Here is a 16,649-nt window from a genome sequence, read left to right on the forward strand (position 1 = left end):
TGTATTGTAGTTGTCGGTCAGTCATTAAGAGAAGAGCTGTAGAAATAACATACCATGAAGTAACTGTTGATACCCAGAGGATAGTTTCTAAAAACAGTGGTGATCCTCTGACTTTTCATTCATTCCAGTTTGTGTCGTAGCTTCTTTAATAACAAAATACCTGGAAAAACTTTTTTTGGACAGACATTCAAGGTTGGTTCAGAGTGAAATGTCTCCACAAATATTGGAAGGATTGCCTTGAAATTACTCATTTCCTCCTCAGGATGGACTATAATAACTTTTTAATCTTTCCTCTTGCATCATCTTTAGATACACTGACTGTTTAAAACCATCTCCAAACTGCCAGGAAGAGAATTCTGGTTGAGAAGTTCTAAATCCCCCCATAAGTATTTCTTTCACTCAATTATTTACTGTACTTTATGCCCAAATACAGTCCAATTTCAATACTATACTAAATCTTCAAAATGTAATCTAGAAAACAGTCAGTCCACCTCTGCTTGTTCCCAAGGTTTGGAGTCTCCGCTGCCATTGAAACAAACAAACAAAGAGCTCATAAAATCTCACTGCATCCATACTGTAGTCAAGCAGCTATATCTTGATGAATTCACAGTGTGTAGCTGCTCTCAGGAGTCATATTAAAGGATCATTCTGGGTTATAATAACAAGGGTCTTATTTGTGTAGACATAATTTTCAGAGATTATGATGAAATTGTATTCAGCAAAGTACTTATTGAGAAAAGCAATGACATGACTACAACACAGTTGGACGGGTCAAGAAACAAAAGCAGTCAGTTTGGACACAAGCCAACAGATTATCTAGACATACATTTTATTGATTCGTTTACCACAGTAAAACTCTTGAACCTGCAGTCTTTGTACCTGTGTGGGGATTTGGTGCAAATGAAACAACGGCAAGTGCAGCGGGCCAAGATTAAAGCAGGAAGGAGTTCTTTATACTGTGATGACACTGGACACTTAATAACATAGATAAGTTTGGCTCACCTAGGAATTAGATGACCTGTCTAATCTGTTTGTGGTTGTTTCACCACCAGACTTCTTTGTAGTGACATCACCATGTTCCCAGATCTTATAGGAGCAAGACACACAGACTTTGTGGTGGTTCTGCCTCTATTTGTTGTTGATGATTTGCGTCTCTTTGTGGTTAGTGTCTTTTTGTGGTTTTGTGTCTCTTTGTAGTAATTTGGTTTGTTCTTGTGGTTGTTTTGTGTTTCTTTGTAATTGTTTTGTGTCTCTTAAGGACATACAGTATTTGTGTCTTTTTTGGTTGTTTTGTTTCTCTTTGTAGTTGTTTTATGTCTCTCCAAAGTCATTTTATGTGTCTTTTAGGTATATTTGTGTCTTTTTTGCCTTACTGTGGTTGCTTTGTGTCGATCCATTGTACTGTATCTCCTTGTAGTCATTTTTTGTCTCTTTAAGGTATGTTCCTGTCTTTTTTTGGTCGTTTTGGTCTTTTTGGAGTTGTTTTGTGTCACTGTAGTTCCTTTGCATCTCCTTGCTGTCATTTTGTATATCTTGAAAGTCATTTTGTGTCTATTTGTAGTTCCTTTGCATGTCTTTGTTGTTGTTTTGGGTCTCTTTAAAGTTTTTTGTATCTCTTTGTGGTCATATGAGTCTCTTCTTGGTGGATACACGTTCATTTGAGTGGCATTTTGCAGATCAAGGCCAGGAGGTCCTTGACATTTGGACCCCTGGGCCTGTGCCCGGCAGGCCCGTTCAGTAATCCATCCATGCTGGTGGATTGATGGGGAAAAAAACTCCCACAAAAATAAGTGGAATTATATGTTAAAAGTCAGCATCTTTATGTAATAAACATTAGCTTGGACCGACAACATAATGTTTTAGAGACTGTTTCAGAGAGAGTAAAAAAAAATAAAAAAGCAGAGCTCAGCTCGCTGGTGACTGGATTGTGTCTGTATACTGAGAGCTGTAGAAGGGATGACAATGTTGAAAATAGGTCAGAGGGGGAGAAAGACACAGAGAGAGAAAGAGCAAGAGACCCCCTCTGAGAGCCACTCGCAGTGCCAGAACCTGGTTTTGATCAGCACATTCCATTAGTCAATACAATCACAATGCTTCCTTACTGCCAGTGGGGACTGTGCTCAAGTATCCTGTTGTATTTTCCGTAAAAACCCTCTCTTCAAACTGACGGCCCTTGGGGGGATCATGGTCATTTTTGAAATTACAGTATCCTTATTGTCACACACCCACCCCTCCCTCCACCCACATTCATTCCTCCATTTTTCTGAGGGGGGACTCCTCATGGATTTTAAATGCACTGCTGAGTCTAAAACAATGAATGACAACAATGGAACTATCAGGACAAGATGCTTTAAAAGTCCTGAGCAGTGATGTCATCACAAACACAATAACAAACAGTCATCCATGAATCCCTTTCTCATATGTTTGACAAAAAAACTTAACTTGACGTCCACTTACTGGCTTTTTCTGGAACTTTTAAAAGCATTTCACAGTCTTTAACGCAATAATATCTCAGTGACAGCTGATCAAACTTCATCCCCCGATGAAGACTCTTAGATGCAGTTGAAAGCCCAAAGTAAAGCTATCTAGTTAGTGGTAATGGTTTTGTTAGACTACTTTTTTTAAGGTCAAAAATAAACGTTCACACTCAACCGTTGTCATGGTTTTTAATTAACAATTTCTTAAAACACAACAGAAAAGAAGACATCTGATGTTTCTTATATTTCACAGTCTGTCAATAAAATAAAGACAAATTCCATTTGTACATTTGGAAAGGCACTTTGTTTCCCCACCAATTAGATTTTTCCATTAAAGGAGCTCTATACAATATTCAGAGCGTAGCTATGATTCAGACATTGTCTGCACACGGCTCTCAACATGGAGGTGGCTGAGCCAATGGCTAGCAGCTAACGATGTTAGCAGCGCAAAAAGTGCTAACAACAGCAAAAGAGGAGACAGAACTACCAATGCTAAAAATGGAGGGTGGATGCTACATTTCTACAACAACACCAACCTGCCGTATGAGTGCAGTGTAGAGCGGCGGCCATGAGCTAGCCATTGGGCTACAAATGGGCCGAACCATCCGCTACAACAATGTACATAGAAGTTCGAAATAAAACGCACACAGAGGGAGCGCAACTTCTCAGGAAGTGATTACTAGGGTTGCAAAGGTATGAAATTTTCACAGTACGATAACAGTCTCAGAAAATATTGTGGTTTCAGGGATTTACAGAATTTACATTATTATCAATCATAATGACCCTCAAAGGAATAATATGGATGGGTTATTGTTGGTTGAACAAACGTTTTATTACTATAACTGAAACTTGAAACCGTTTTGTTAATGGAAGTATGTAGAAGCATGTAAAAAAATGTCTCCCCTTTGAAAATAACTAAAATAAAGTTGAGATTCTCTGTCCAGTTGCATTTTTTTCAGTATCGTAGAGCAAATATACACAGTATGATAACCAGCAACTTTTATATCACAGTATACGTTGAAACCAGTATATCACTGCAACCCTAGCCATTACTCCACTATACCATTACATAGCAAATAATGGTTTGCTGCTATAATAATGCTCTGAATATTGTATAAGCTCCTTTAAATCAAAGGTGTTTTAACTTGTAGATGCCTTGCATTCATTATTTGTTTTTTTCTGTAAAATTCAAACACCTTAATTTTCACTGAGCGCTTCTCCGAAAAAGTCAACATAGCTTTCTTGAATCTGAGATCTTTGGTATATAATTGTCTTTTTAAATTGTTGCATAGGTTAAGTTGCATCTGCGAGGTGTTGCGCTGACTACAGTCTCACACAGCTGGATGTGATCCAACATGGCCATAAAACATTTCAGGGTTGGTCAAAAACAAAACCTTCAGGGGTGCACTAATGAATTAGGGTTACGAAGGGTGACTGATGGCCATGTCATGAACAAGGCCAAGGCTAATGACAACCACCAGCCCAACAACATTCCCTGCACCCTGCAACATCTGCACTTTAACCTTTTTTTTTATTATTTTTTTAAAAAAAGCAATGGAAAGGTGAAGTGCTCTTAAACTGAACATGAGTGGAGAGAAGCATTCCCATGTGCAGACAGTCATTCCTCTGCATATCACCAGGTTTAATGGCTCCATAAAAAAAAAAAGGTATGTCATTGAATTATTATGATTGTTACATTTTCTAAGGGGGAAAAATGGCTGGCAACAAGTATGAAACATACATAAATACAAAAGTACCATTATATACAAATAAGGTTTTGGTCTCTTATTAACTATTCAACACAGTGATTTTTAAAATGATTGCTTTTCCCAGCATGTGACTGCAGAATGTCTTCACTCTTGAAGGGATATTTGCTTGCAGTCTCCTTTCACCCACTGCTGATGTGAGCTAACAATGCATCGAAATCCCTTTAACACAGTTGACAGTAACAGTTATCTACAGTGATGTGCTAGTGACGTTAACTGAGCCTGAGGATTCTGCATGGAAGAAACCTCATAGTAAAATTTTTCTATCACAATAAAAGGCAGAATGCTTTTGTCATCAATGATTTCCAAGGCTCTTTGCAGGATCTGGCTCCAGATGTGAAATGTGGAAATGAATAAATGACATTATTCTCAGATATTGGCAGATTTTTTTGATGTTACAAAAGAAGACACTAATGATTTATGATGATGTAGCATAGTGCAACCATGGAGCAATCAGATCTTGTGCTGTGTGGTCAGTGTATGAAACATCAAAGCAGTTTGTACCACGTAGCAACCCCATCCCAAAAAAGATCAGTGGTTATCAGTGTCACGTCCCCACATCTATCAATTTATATTTAGCAGTAATATCCAAATGTGTTCAAAGAGTGAGCAGTTCCAAAGCCAGAGAGGGTAAAACCAGATCCATCATTCACCCCTGCTTACCTCTGAAGCAGAGTCTGTTTATGTTCATGTCACTTTCTCTCCTCTCTGTTTAAACATGGGTCTTGACCCCTGCTGAGGGGTTAGGAGCTCCTTGTTTATCATGAGCCCCAGAGATCCAGTGGTAGCAGTCAGTGGCATTCTTGTTGCGTGAATGAACAGCACAGCGGGTGCAGTAGATGATGCCCAGCGCCACCATCACCACAATGAAGATGCAGATGGGCACCAGGAGGCCCACTAGGAGCCAGGTGCTGCTCTGCTTCTCCGATCTGTCCCCCTGGATGGAATCCAGGACGTCATCGTTGTCTCCACCCTCGCTCGGGGGTGGATGAGAAGGGGGAAGCTTGGCAGGAACAGTTGGGTCTTGGTGCATGATCTCTCCATAGTCCTCTTCCTCCTCCCCTAGCTCCTCCTCTGGGAACTGAGGTTTTTCCCTAGGGGGGTGCAGTTCTTCCTCCGCCTCTCTGTGGTAGCTGGAATCTGTCGGCATGTTGTGGTCTATGACTGCATCCACTGGATTTCCTGGTTTATGGCTGGAGGTGGTGAGCCCTGCCCACCAATTCCAAGCCCCCTCAGAGATTGTAGAGGTGGAGAGGAAGGGGAGAGCTGTGGTGGTCTCCTCCTCATCATCCTCGTCATTTTCGTACCAGTCTGGGGTAGTGCTGGGAGAGCTGGTCATGGGTGGAAGCGTTGTGTGGATGGTGGTTGGCAAAACGTCCAGCTCAGACTGAAATCTCTGCCCCCAGTCCAACCAGTCAGCTCCTCCATTGTCTATGTCTTTCTCATCCTTCTCAGCCTCCTGTGTCGGAGGCTCCAATGCTAAATCAAAGAGCACGTCCTCCTGAGGGGCACTGGTGACCCAAATGACATCAGAATCCAAAACTCTGGGTGGATCAGTCAGCCAATCCAAAGATTGCTCCTCCTCTGGAGGCCAGTCAGTGCGGCTCTGTTGCGGGTTCCAGTCATAGTCCGCAGGGTGCCACACAGGTCCAGGCTGGTGGGTGACCCAAGGAAAAGGAGGGGTAACAGCAGATTGGTCATCCCCTTCCCCTCTCTTGCGACATGAGAAGTGATCAGACATGAGTTCATAACCTTCCCCGCAGTAGCACTCAAATCCACCCTCATAATTCACACACATCTGCTCGCAGGTCCCAGGAATCCTGCACTCGTCAGTATCTTGGCATCGGCTGGGGTCCTCAGGCATTGGGGAAAAACCCAGATGGCAGTGGCAGATATGAGACCCCTGAGTATTCTCACAGGCGTGCTCGCATGGGTCATTTATACACTCATCTATATCCTCACAGCCACCCTCATCCTCGAGATAGTAACCCTTCCAACACTGACATTCAAATGATCCTGGAGAATTTACACAAACCTGCTCACAAGGACTCTGGAGGCACTCGTCTACATCCAGACACCCACGTTCATCTGGTGCAAGCATGTATCCTTCAGGGCAGGCACAACGGTACCCATCTGAGAGGGGCAGGCACTCAAACTCACAGGGGGCCCCTTGACAAACATCAGATAACTCACAAGTGTGCCCGTCTTCTCTTAGTTGATACCCAGCGGCACACTCACAGTAGAAGTGAGCACCGGCTGGCCTGCAGAAATGCTCACATCCGCCATTATCCGGGTCACACCAGTTGTGTGATACAGGGGGATCGGAGCAGAGGGGGGGATCTCTTGACCACCCCACTGTGCTGTCTTCCTTCAGCATACACAAAACTGACTGCTCCTCCTTGGTGCCTGTGGGGCAGGGCACGGTAGCAACAGATCCGAAGGGTACATGAGTTAACAATGTGCTTAAAAGGTCAAATGGTGTGGTGTAGAGGGCATTGCCTGCCCCCTCACTCCATAACGCTGGACACATTCCTTTGTAGGCATAATGGCAAAGATACCCATCTACAGGGATTGAGCAGGCGCCATCCAGCCATTTGAAGTTATCACTTGGCTCCTCAGTGTTGTAGCCCATAACCACGCAGCGTGGTACCGTGCACATACTATGGGAGTCCTCTTTCTGCCAGTTGGTATACTCTGTGTCCTGGTCACCAGTAGTCCAAGAGAAACCCCGCAGTGGGCGCGTGGTGGTACACTGGCGAGGTTGGCGTAGCAGGCCAATCCATACCTGGACGCTGGTGCGCGAGTGACGCAGGTCCAGAGTGGAGAAGAGAGTGGCAATATTGTTGGCATCCTCCCTGCGTTTAATGGTAGCCAGGTTGCCACCTTTCTCCTTGCAGGCCCTCCATGAATCCAGGAAGGTTTTGCGTTGGAAGTAGACCACAAAGCAGCCGTCCGAATTGCAAAGTGCATCCCTCTCTCTCAGATCCTGACCCAGGACTGAAGAAAGTCCAAAGAGCAAAGCCAGCAGGGAGGTTAAGAGAAGAGCAGCAGCACTGCTCACCAGGGAGCCCATTCTTTTTTAGAAGTGAAAATATCTCTCTGCCTGTCTCTCACTCCAAATTTCTCCTCACTTTTATCTCCCTGCTTTTGAAAGTTTTTTCTCTAGCTCACTTTTTTGTCTATCTGAACTTTTCTCCCTTCATTTGAACCCTTTTTTTTCTTTCACTGTCTGGCTGTGCTCTTTACTCTATCCCTGCTGAAAGAGATCTGTGCTGGAGTTGAGTGCATGCAGTTTGTCCCAGGATTTCAGAGAGCAGGGGAGGGGAGAAAAAGGAAGGGAGGATAGAGGGAGGGAGATATAGAAAGAAGGAGGGTGAGCAAAGAGGGGAGAGAGGGTGGGAGTTGAGGAAAAGAACTGTATGTTTTTGGAAGGGGGGGCTTTGTGGATGTGTGTGTGTCAGGATGGGGGGGAGGTGCAGCAAACTGTGTGTTTCTTTCTTTTTCAGAGCATGTCATATGGTTTTCATAAGCCCTGTCCACAGATATAGTTTGGTACTCTGCCATTTACCCGCATATGCACTCACACATTCATATGCATCTAATTGTGGCACTTGGAAAAAAAGCTTTCTTATCTCTAATAACCCAAATGAGACTACGTAATCACTTGAAAAGATGCAACATTTCCAGCAATACACCAACTATCCGCTTTCTCCCCCTCTCTCGCCTTTAACTCCTCAGTCTCCCTTTGTCAATCATTTCTTACATCTTTCTATTCAGTTTGACTGACACTCGCAGGTTCTGAACATACGTACCTCCTATGGAGTTCAACACCTTCAACAGTATATGTTTTGTCTGCTTTTGATTCCATACAGAGTGATGGGAGATTCACATGCAATTTAAAGTTCACTCAGTTTGTTTGATGATGTTTTATGTATTTGCTTCAGTGGGTGTGTGTCTACCATGAGTTTGTTTATGGGGGAAAAAAAGCTGTTCAAGGGCAATATGAAAAGCTCAGAGTTTGGCATCTGTCTGTTTCCACACATCTGGCACCCAACACTAACAACACAACCCTAGGCCAGAAAGAAGATACTGGTTCCTGCACAAAAGGTCTATGGAGACATTAAAAACAACAACACTCCTCTTCATGCTAATAACTCTCAGATTGAGATGGAGAAGTAGGGAAAGTTGTCGAGGTCACCGGTGTGAAGGAAGAGGGCCTCTGGGTTTGCTCTGAAATGGAGACTTATGTTTCTGAACGGGGAATGTTGTAGGGAAGAGGGTAGTCCTATGTATGTATGTGTATGTCTGAGAGGAGGTGGAGGAATGGGGGATGTTGGGTGTTGGGGGAGTAGTAGCAGGAGTCCTGTGAGGCTGTAATAAATCTAGCTGGCTGTTGTTTGAGAGCCCATACCGTGTACTGAGCACCTCACTGTTAAAGCAGTGTGAAGTTAAAGGGCACCTGACGCTACTGTACAGTAAATGCCTGTGTGTAGGCAGATCAATTATCCACAGTTTCCTATGTTTTATACTCTTAGGCTAGGTTGTGCCAACAAGTATAAATTCAATCTAAGAATTCTAGTCAAAGTTTAGCAAATCAAGCTTTAAAAGAATACATCCAGATTTAAAATTGAGCAGAGTTCTGTTGCATAATTAAAAACTAATCTTTGTTAAGTAAATCCAAGTTTATTGATGTAAACCCTGAATCTTCAACAGGCATCCATGACTTCTAGGGGGTTTTCAAAGTGAGCGCAGGGTGGCAGTTTTTTTTTGTTTTTTTTTTCAAATATTAAAATATGACAGAAAATAGCCTACAAATTAACATGAATCCAAAAAAAAACAAAACTTAATTTACAATACACATTTATGACACACTAAATGTTACCTATAAATCCTTGTGTAATCATGTGAAACAGCTATAACACTTTTCTGTAATAGAGAGGTGAACTAGTTACAGTAACATAGGAGAGAGTGGGGCACAACCTGACACATTTTAGTTTTGGCTAAATATTAATAAATGTTTGAGATTAATTGTCAATTTTGTTTGTGCTTTTTTTTTTATCTGTGATAGGTTAACAGATAGATGTATGCAGATACCTATCTCTCCATCTACATCAGGGAAAGGATAGGTATCCACACAGGTATCCATCCATCATCTATACGCAATGGTTGGAACGATAGATGGACACAGATTGGGCAACCTAGATCCACAGGTCAGAATATGAGTGTTGAATGTATGAATATTGATTGTAAAATTGTGTGTCAATAAGATACCTGACAAATTAAAAATACAAAGTAAATCTCATTTAATTAAGGATATTAGTTCAAAATGAACATAAGTTTTAAGTACAAAAATAGAGAAAATGTACTACAACTGGCTAAGCTGTAACGCCACGTTACAGCTAACCCCGCTGTGTGGAAATTTTATCAAGCCCAGCTAACACTTTCTGGGAGTTGGTTTTCCCAGGACCCGGTTGGTGTCAGTTTGTAACTTTGACGAGGGGAACCTTCTTGCTTTTGTTGTATAAACCTAACCATGTGCTTTTGTTTACGTCCCGGCATTGGCTGCAGCATCCCGCAATGCCAAAGCAGACACAGGAGGATACCTAGCCTGTAATATGTAGACGTGAAAGACCACTGACAAAGCGCTGATATGTCATGACTTAGAATGAGAGCGTGTTGTCAAAGCAGAAGATCCATTGTCTGCTAGCTGTCACTGTAGCCTGGGCGATATGTGGCAGTACAAATTTAACCAAGACTTCCCAGCATGGCTGCAACCTGTACAAGGCAAAACACATGAGGCTTGGTGTAATTTATGCAAAAACTTTCCCACGATCAGAATCAAGGCGGTGGAATCTCACATCCGGAGTGAGAAACATAGGAAAAAGCCAAGAAAACTTGTTAACAAATGCCAGTTATTTGGCAGTTGTGTTCTACCCTCATCTCTGCCACGAGACAACTCCCCACTGAATGCTTGGGAGACTCATAGTCCTGCTTACATAATCTTTGATCCAATGTAATCACTGATATACTATTTTATTTTTTCCTAAAGTTGGGGCATCTACTGCAAAAGAGACAAATTAAAAAGAGACTGAAGTAGCAGTCTCCTGATTTTAAGTCATTAATATGGATCAAACTCCACAGCCTTTCTGTTATAAATAAGTTGAGAATTTTCAGACTTGACAAAGCTTGTCCACAGCCACACATATTATACAGCTGTTTTCACATTATGTAAGTTACATTTATTCACATAAAAAATTGTATTGTTAAAAAATACAAGTACAGTTCATGAGAAACAATGGAGACATGAAATGGGACACAATGATACGTTTTCTGAAGCTTGAGCATAGGGCACTACACATGAAACAAATTGTATCTTAAAATAAGTTCAATAACACTTTATCTATATTTAAGAAAAAGAAAGTGCATATAATATACAATGAGATTTACAACCTACAAAACTCCTGAGACTAACCAAGACCCTAAAAACTAAACTACCCTAATGTTAACTACTAAATGTTCCCAAGACATTCAATCCATCAGTCTAAATGTTGGTTATTAAGGTAAGAGGAAATAACAGTACAATGTGAATAGATTGGAGAGCAACTGGTTTAGAAGTCCCCTGCTGTTTAGGCTGTTCAAGCTTTAACATATTGTTGTTGAAACTGCTGCCTGAGGCTCTTTCTAAAAACATAAGGAGATAATGACATTTTTACACTCAGTACGTTTGCATGACATTAGAGAAAATAGATTCATTGTGTCAGTCTCTTAAATACATGTACAAATGTTAGTCCGACTGAAATCATACCAAAAAGAATTTCTCAAAGTGGGACTAACACACCCAGATAATGTGATTGGGAGTCAAATTACTCCTGCATGTATACAGTCAGTCGGACCCATTCTGGCCTTGGCACTCTGAGCAGGCTTCACAGTTTCCGCCCCAGGTTTTGACCAGGAAGTTGGCATTAAATACATAACAGAAGAAGAAGCTGGAAACAACATGGTCAAATCTAAATCCAGGGCCATGCATTTTTGGATGGTCGGAATGTACAGAGCTGTCAAGTTGTCCATCATGGTACCAGTTTGCCGCTAGCTAACCATAGCCAACTTGTTTGTCCACTGTTTGGTCTATGACATAATAGGTCAACCCGATAAAAGGTCCAATACTAAGAACCTCAAAGGGGGCATATCGTCATCTATCGTAGCAGAGTCGGACATATTCTACAGCATACATCTCTCAATAGCCTCACCATTTATTCTACTAAAAAATGTTCAACATTTTCTCTGTTTCTACCGGAATGAAATATAATGAAGTTTGCTTATATTTAAGGAAAATGTATCACGTATCCACCTTTATCCTCATGTGTTTAGATTCTTGTGAGATAAAAATAAATGTGTGTCATTGGCAAATAATACTTTGTGTAAAATGATACAGGAATTCACAAAATTGTTGATATGCAGTATGAAGATGAGCAGCCCCAGAATGGATCCCTAGGGGACACCATACTTTATGGTTTTACTTTGAGATTCATGACCATTTACGAAGACACATTGCTCCCTCCCATGCATCTGGCTTCTGAACCAATTAAGCACTGTGCCTCTATGTAACACTCCCTATGTAAAGTCAGATGAAGTGCCTCTTTAAAGGGATAGTTCGACATTTTGGCAAATTCGCCTATTGCCGTAATCCCTATAGTCATATGAGTAGGTACATTACCTTTAATTGTCAGTGCGTGCTGTTCTGAGATCGGTGGGGCAGAGCTGCCCACTGAAATGGAGGTGAATGGTACAGCCCCTTCTCTCCCTCAAAACTAATCAAATACACCTTCAAATGACTCCAAAACGCTCTAGTGGAAAACACATGGCTTGCGCATTCCCCGCGCTATGAAATAGTAATCTATAATTAAGTAACATTACGACACATGAAGCAAATACTCGGAACTACTTTCTTGAGTAAACCACTGGGCGGAGTGACACAGTGCGCAGCTGAGACAGTGCCGTTGTTATTGCTTGTAGCCATTTGCGGTATCGTCAGCTGGACACACCAGAAGGTTTGAGGAAAGTTTACAAGTGTTTTGTAAATCATGGTTTACACATGCATCGTAAAAGGTTGCAGTAACAAGCCGAAGACATGGAGCAATGTGAAGTTTCATGTAGTTCCAACCAGTAATACGGACAGGATGAAACAATGGCTATTTGTGCTGGACATCGACCCCAACACGCCTGTGGAAATGGTCCGGAAAATGTTTGTGTGCTCCTGCCATTTTTTACCGGAGGACTACACTGAAAGGATGGAGCGCAGAAGCTCAGGAATGGTTCAAACTCCTTTCTTGAGAGACACTGCCATACCATCTGTCGGCATCACTAAACGAGCAGACGTGGTAAGTGATCGTTGTGTATTTTGCTCAGCAATCTCTCTGCTGTAACGTTACCTCCATGTTGAGTAACATTAGCCTACAACCCAAGCATGGTAAATAAGGCTAAAATGCAAATGTTGTTGTGGTTATGTTATGGATAAGTGCTTGCCCAGAGCATATAGTGAAGTGACTGGCATTACTTCTCATTGTTGGGAATAAACAGACTGCTAGGGAACATTTTATGTTGTTGTTCCTTCAGGAGTTGTGGTGATTTATGAGTGTGGAGTTAGCATGTTCTCCCCGTGTTCCGGTGATTATTTTGAGGCGTACTCTATATTTATATTGCACAGGTGTACCTAATAAAGTGGCCAGTAAGCCCCACATTTACACCACCGGCTCTGGGTCTCCCCTCAGCCCCTGGTTGCTCGGCAGCCTCAGCCTCTCTTCTTGCTCTCTCTTCTTCCAAAACCTGTAACTCTTCCTCTGTATATTCTGGCTTCTTCTCAACAAACTTGTTGTTTTGATGACGGGAGTAACTGCACTAAACATACGCTGTTTGAAATCACTCCGCCCAGCAAGTACTGTATGTCTGGAATGTAGTTCCGGCTCTGCATTTGGCTTCAAAACAACTCTGTCTCGTAATATTACATTATTATTTCATAGTGTGGTGAATGTGTAAGCTACAAGTTGTCCACTAGAGCGTTTTGGAGTCATTTGATGGTGTATTTGATTAGTTTTGAGGGAGAGAAGGGGCTGTACCATTCACCTCCATTCTGTGCGCAAAGCAGCGGGCAGCTCTGCCCCACCGATCTCAGAACAGCAGGCACTGACAATTAAAGGTAATGTACCTACCCATATGACTATAGGGATTACGGCAATAGGTGAATTTGCCAAAATGTCGAACTATCCCTTTAAAACATGATTTTGTTAATGTTCTTTTGTATTTAGGGAAATTCTTAAACAGCTCTTTGTATTGAGACAACCAGTAGATTCACTTTTCGGGGGAAAAGAAAATTTCAGGTCTCAAGCCACTGGTACAAATGTGTCTCTTAAACAAACTCCAGTTAGCGTCCAAATTAGCTTGGAGAGCTTTTGTGACTGACCAGCACGTTCATGTTCCTGACTGGCTAGCCTGTTATTGATTAGGTTGCCAGCTACAGTAATTTGCCAATTAGCCCTGCAAATAGTCACTATGGCTTTGTTCACATTACGCTTGATGTGTAATAAATTTTTTTTTTTTTTTTTCTAAAATCTATCTTTCTGCCCTGACTGTTCAAATTTATGGTTTATGTTACCCATACCTGACATCCATGTGAACAGATCACTGCCCTGAAATGCACATAGAAGATATGGGTCCATGTCATTGGTCCGACAGCCCATTGGTCTGACATCCCATTAGTCTGACGTCCCGTTGTTCCGATATGTGATTATACTAGGCTATACTGTATTTGTGTACCATAGAGGATCAGCAACGCAACAAAAGTAGGCTACTGGTCGAGATACAAGTGCCATAGAGAAAAGAGAGTGAAACACCATAACCTCCTGTTATTAACTCTGGGGTCCGGGTTGTGTGGGGAGCTCTCGTCGGTGTTGAACGGCTCCCGGCAGGCGTATTTCTACCTTGATGGTGCGCCGCAGCCGGCTCTGGGTCAGCTGGGAAAGGCTTGAGGCGAAACAGGCTCACAGCTTATGTGTTTGCCACTATCTTTTTCATTTTAACCCACACCATGATCTTTTCCTAACCCTAACCAAATGTTTTTTGTGCCTAAACCTAACCAGAGCTTAACCACAGGGCATCATGATGATTTCGGAACAAAAGGACTTCGGAACAATGGGTTTAATATGGTCGGAACAATGGGCTGTCGGACCAATGGGCAGTTCCCGAAGATATTTGTCTTTCTGGCAGAAATCTTTTTCTTTTAACCCAAACCATGATCTTTTACTGACACCTAACCAAGGCAGGATTTTCTGGCAGAAAAGCCTGAGGGTGAACCTCTCCCAACAGCCCCTGACACACCTCACATGCAACCAATAATGATGCACACTGTGCTGGAACAACAAAGAACATCACATTTGGGACACAAACATTTAGGGGGAAAAATGAATGACATAGCAGTCCAAGCAATCAGCCCCTGAAGAATTTTCTGTGGAGGTGGGATGATAATTTCTCATTGTTTGAGGATAAAGTAAAGAATAAATTTCAATATGATGTTTCTCACAGTGGCTGCATGGCCAGTGATTGGATAAGTATCAGATTTAGGACCACAAATAAAAGTGGCCCAGATCTGAATAGCAAGAAAATGGGTATCTGTGTCCACACAAGAGCAAAAAGAAATCAAAATTGGTAGACATTTGATTGTAATTTGAATGTAGCCAGCTCAGTAGGCTGCAGAAAAGGTTGGCATTATACATTTCTGCAAACCACGGATTTTGTCATATTGTTTTTAAAGTTAAGCAATGTATGAGCTGACTTTATTTGTGATTGGCAAATGACCTAAGCAAGATTCTTGCCAAGCTGTAGACCACCATTCTAGAACAACAAAACAGATTGTGTTTTAAGGAGTCATTGCTGTTTTTCCAGCAGCTTTTTTTAGGCACCAACCAGATGCTGGTTGTTGTTTTTTACCAAGATGCTGCTGTGTTTTCTGACATTTGTCATAAGCATTTGTTTTATGGACTGAAACATTTACAATTTCTGCTGGGACAGTCCAGTTAAGAGTTTCTTTTTCACTAAGACATGGCTGCATTTTCTGGCAGGACAGTGCGAAGAAAAGCGTTTCTTTTTCACCGAGACAGTGCTGTAATTTCTTCTGAGACAGTGCAATGAAAAGCATTTCTTTTCCGCTGAGACATTGCTCCGATTATGCTGGGACAGTGCGATAAAAAGCGTTTATTTCTTACCGGGACATTGCTGCAATTTCTGCCGGGTCAGTGCAACTAAAAGCAGTTTTTTTAAACAAGACATTGCTACATTTTCTCCTGACAAAAAGCATTTTCTTTTTTGCAGAGACATTGCTGTGTTTTCTTTTGGGATAATGCAACATAAAGCAGTTCTTTACCGAGACATTGCTACATTTTCTGCACCTCCAGGAAACGCCCCTAAAACCAGGTATTTTAAGCCAAAACATAATCCTCTCCTCATCATAACCAGATGGTTTTTGTGCCTAAACCAAACCACATGTTTACCACAGTGCTGCTGAAACAAGAAATGTTTCAACATATCCGCTACATATTCACATACGAATGCCAAAACATACAATGCCAACATTTTTCTGGTGATTGGGTTGACATAGCCTATGTTGCCAAGCTTTCAGCACGATCTGTTTTGTGAGAATGTGCAGAGGCTGCGTCACTTTCTGATACGAGCAGGGTGTTAATCATTTGCCTGTGGCTTGAATCAGTATTTTGTCATTTTAGTCAGAGAGAGGAGGTGGCAAAATGTTAATTTCCTGATATGAAGTGTTGATGAGTAATGACTTCCTTGGGGAACGGTTGTGGTTATCACAACACAGAAGATATAGAGTAGACAAATGGGTAATAAGGTGAGATATAGTTTAAGAGGACAAGATGAAAATATGTGAATTAAACTTTATATTTGTCTTCTTTTTCTGGTGTCCCTTCTCAATGAAAAATACAATTAGACATTCATGCTCTCTCTCTCACACACACTTACATATCCCCTGTCCTAGCTGAAATTCAAACCAGAGGTGACTCAGGCCATTTGTCCCCTGCTGCGATACCCCTCACACCGGGCAACCTCGCTCAACTGGCCTGTTTTTTATGACAGCTTGACGTTTTGAGGTCAACCAGTGTTTAATGATCATGACCAGCCTTTAACACACGTTCACTAAAAACCTTTTAACAAGTCCCTGCACGCCTGTCTCCTAGCATCCATCAGTGTTCCACGGTCCCCAGTGCTGGGGCAGAAAGCATAAATACCACGTGTGGGTCGCTATCACAAAATTGGTGCTATGCTGCTGTGAACAATATGTGGGCAGGGGTGCATGACAGTCTGCTGGCTTTATTAGGTTATCTGTACAGATAGAGCTTTC

At 41.9% G+C, this 16,649-nt stretch overlaps 1 protein-coding gene across 1 annotated transcript; it reads right to left on the reverse strand.

Moving 5' to 3' along the window:
* Nucleotides 1–2,650: 2,650 nt before the first annotated feature.
* Nucleotides 2,651–7,524, reverse strand: cd248a (CD248 molecule, endosialin a). Its single transcript, XM_050067355.1, has one exon. It carries the CDS (start codon nt 7,314–7,316, stop codon nt 4,956–4,958), a length of 2,361 nt encoding a protein of 786 aa, XP_049923312.1. The 5' UTR covers nt 7,317–7,524; the 3' UTR covers nt 2,651–4,955.
* Between the last annotated feature and the right edge of the window lie 9,125 nt (nt 7,525–16,649).

Source organism: Epinephelus moara, chromosome 17, assembly GCF_006386435.1.
Source record: "Epinephelus moara isolate mb chromosome 17, YSFRI_EMoa_1.0, whole genome shotgun sequence".
NCBI lineage: Eukaryota > Metazoa > Chordata > Actinopteri > Perciformes > Serranidae > Epinephelus > Epinephelus moara.

What these genes read in the sequence shown, in the direction of transcription:
- cd248a (XM_050067355.1), bottom strand. Translation starts at nt 7,316, where the DNA reads ATGGGCTCCCTGGTGAGCAGTGCTGCTGCTCTTCTCTTAACCTCCCTG.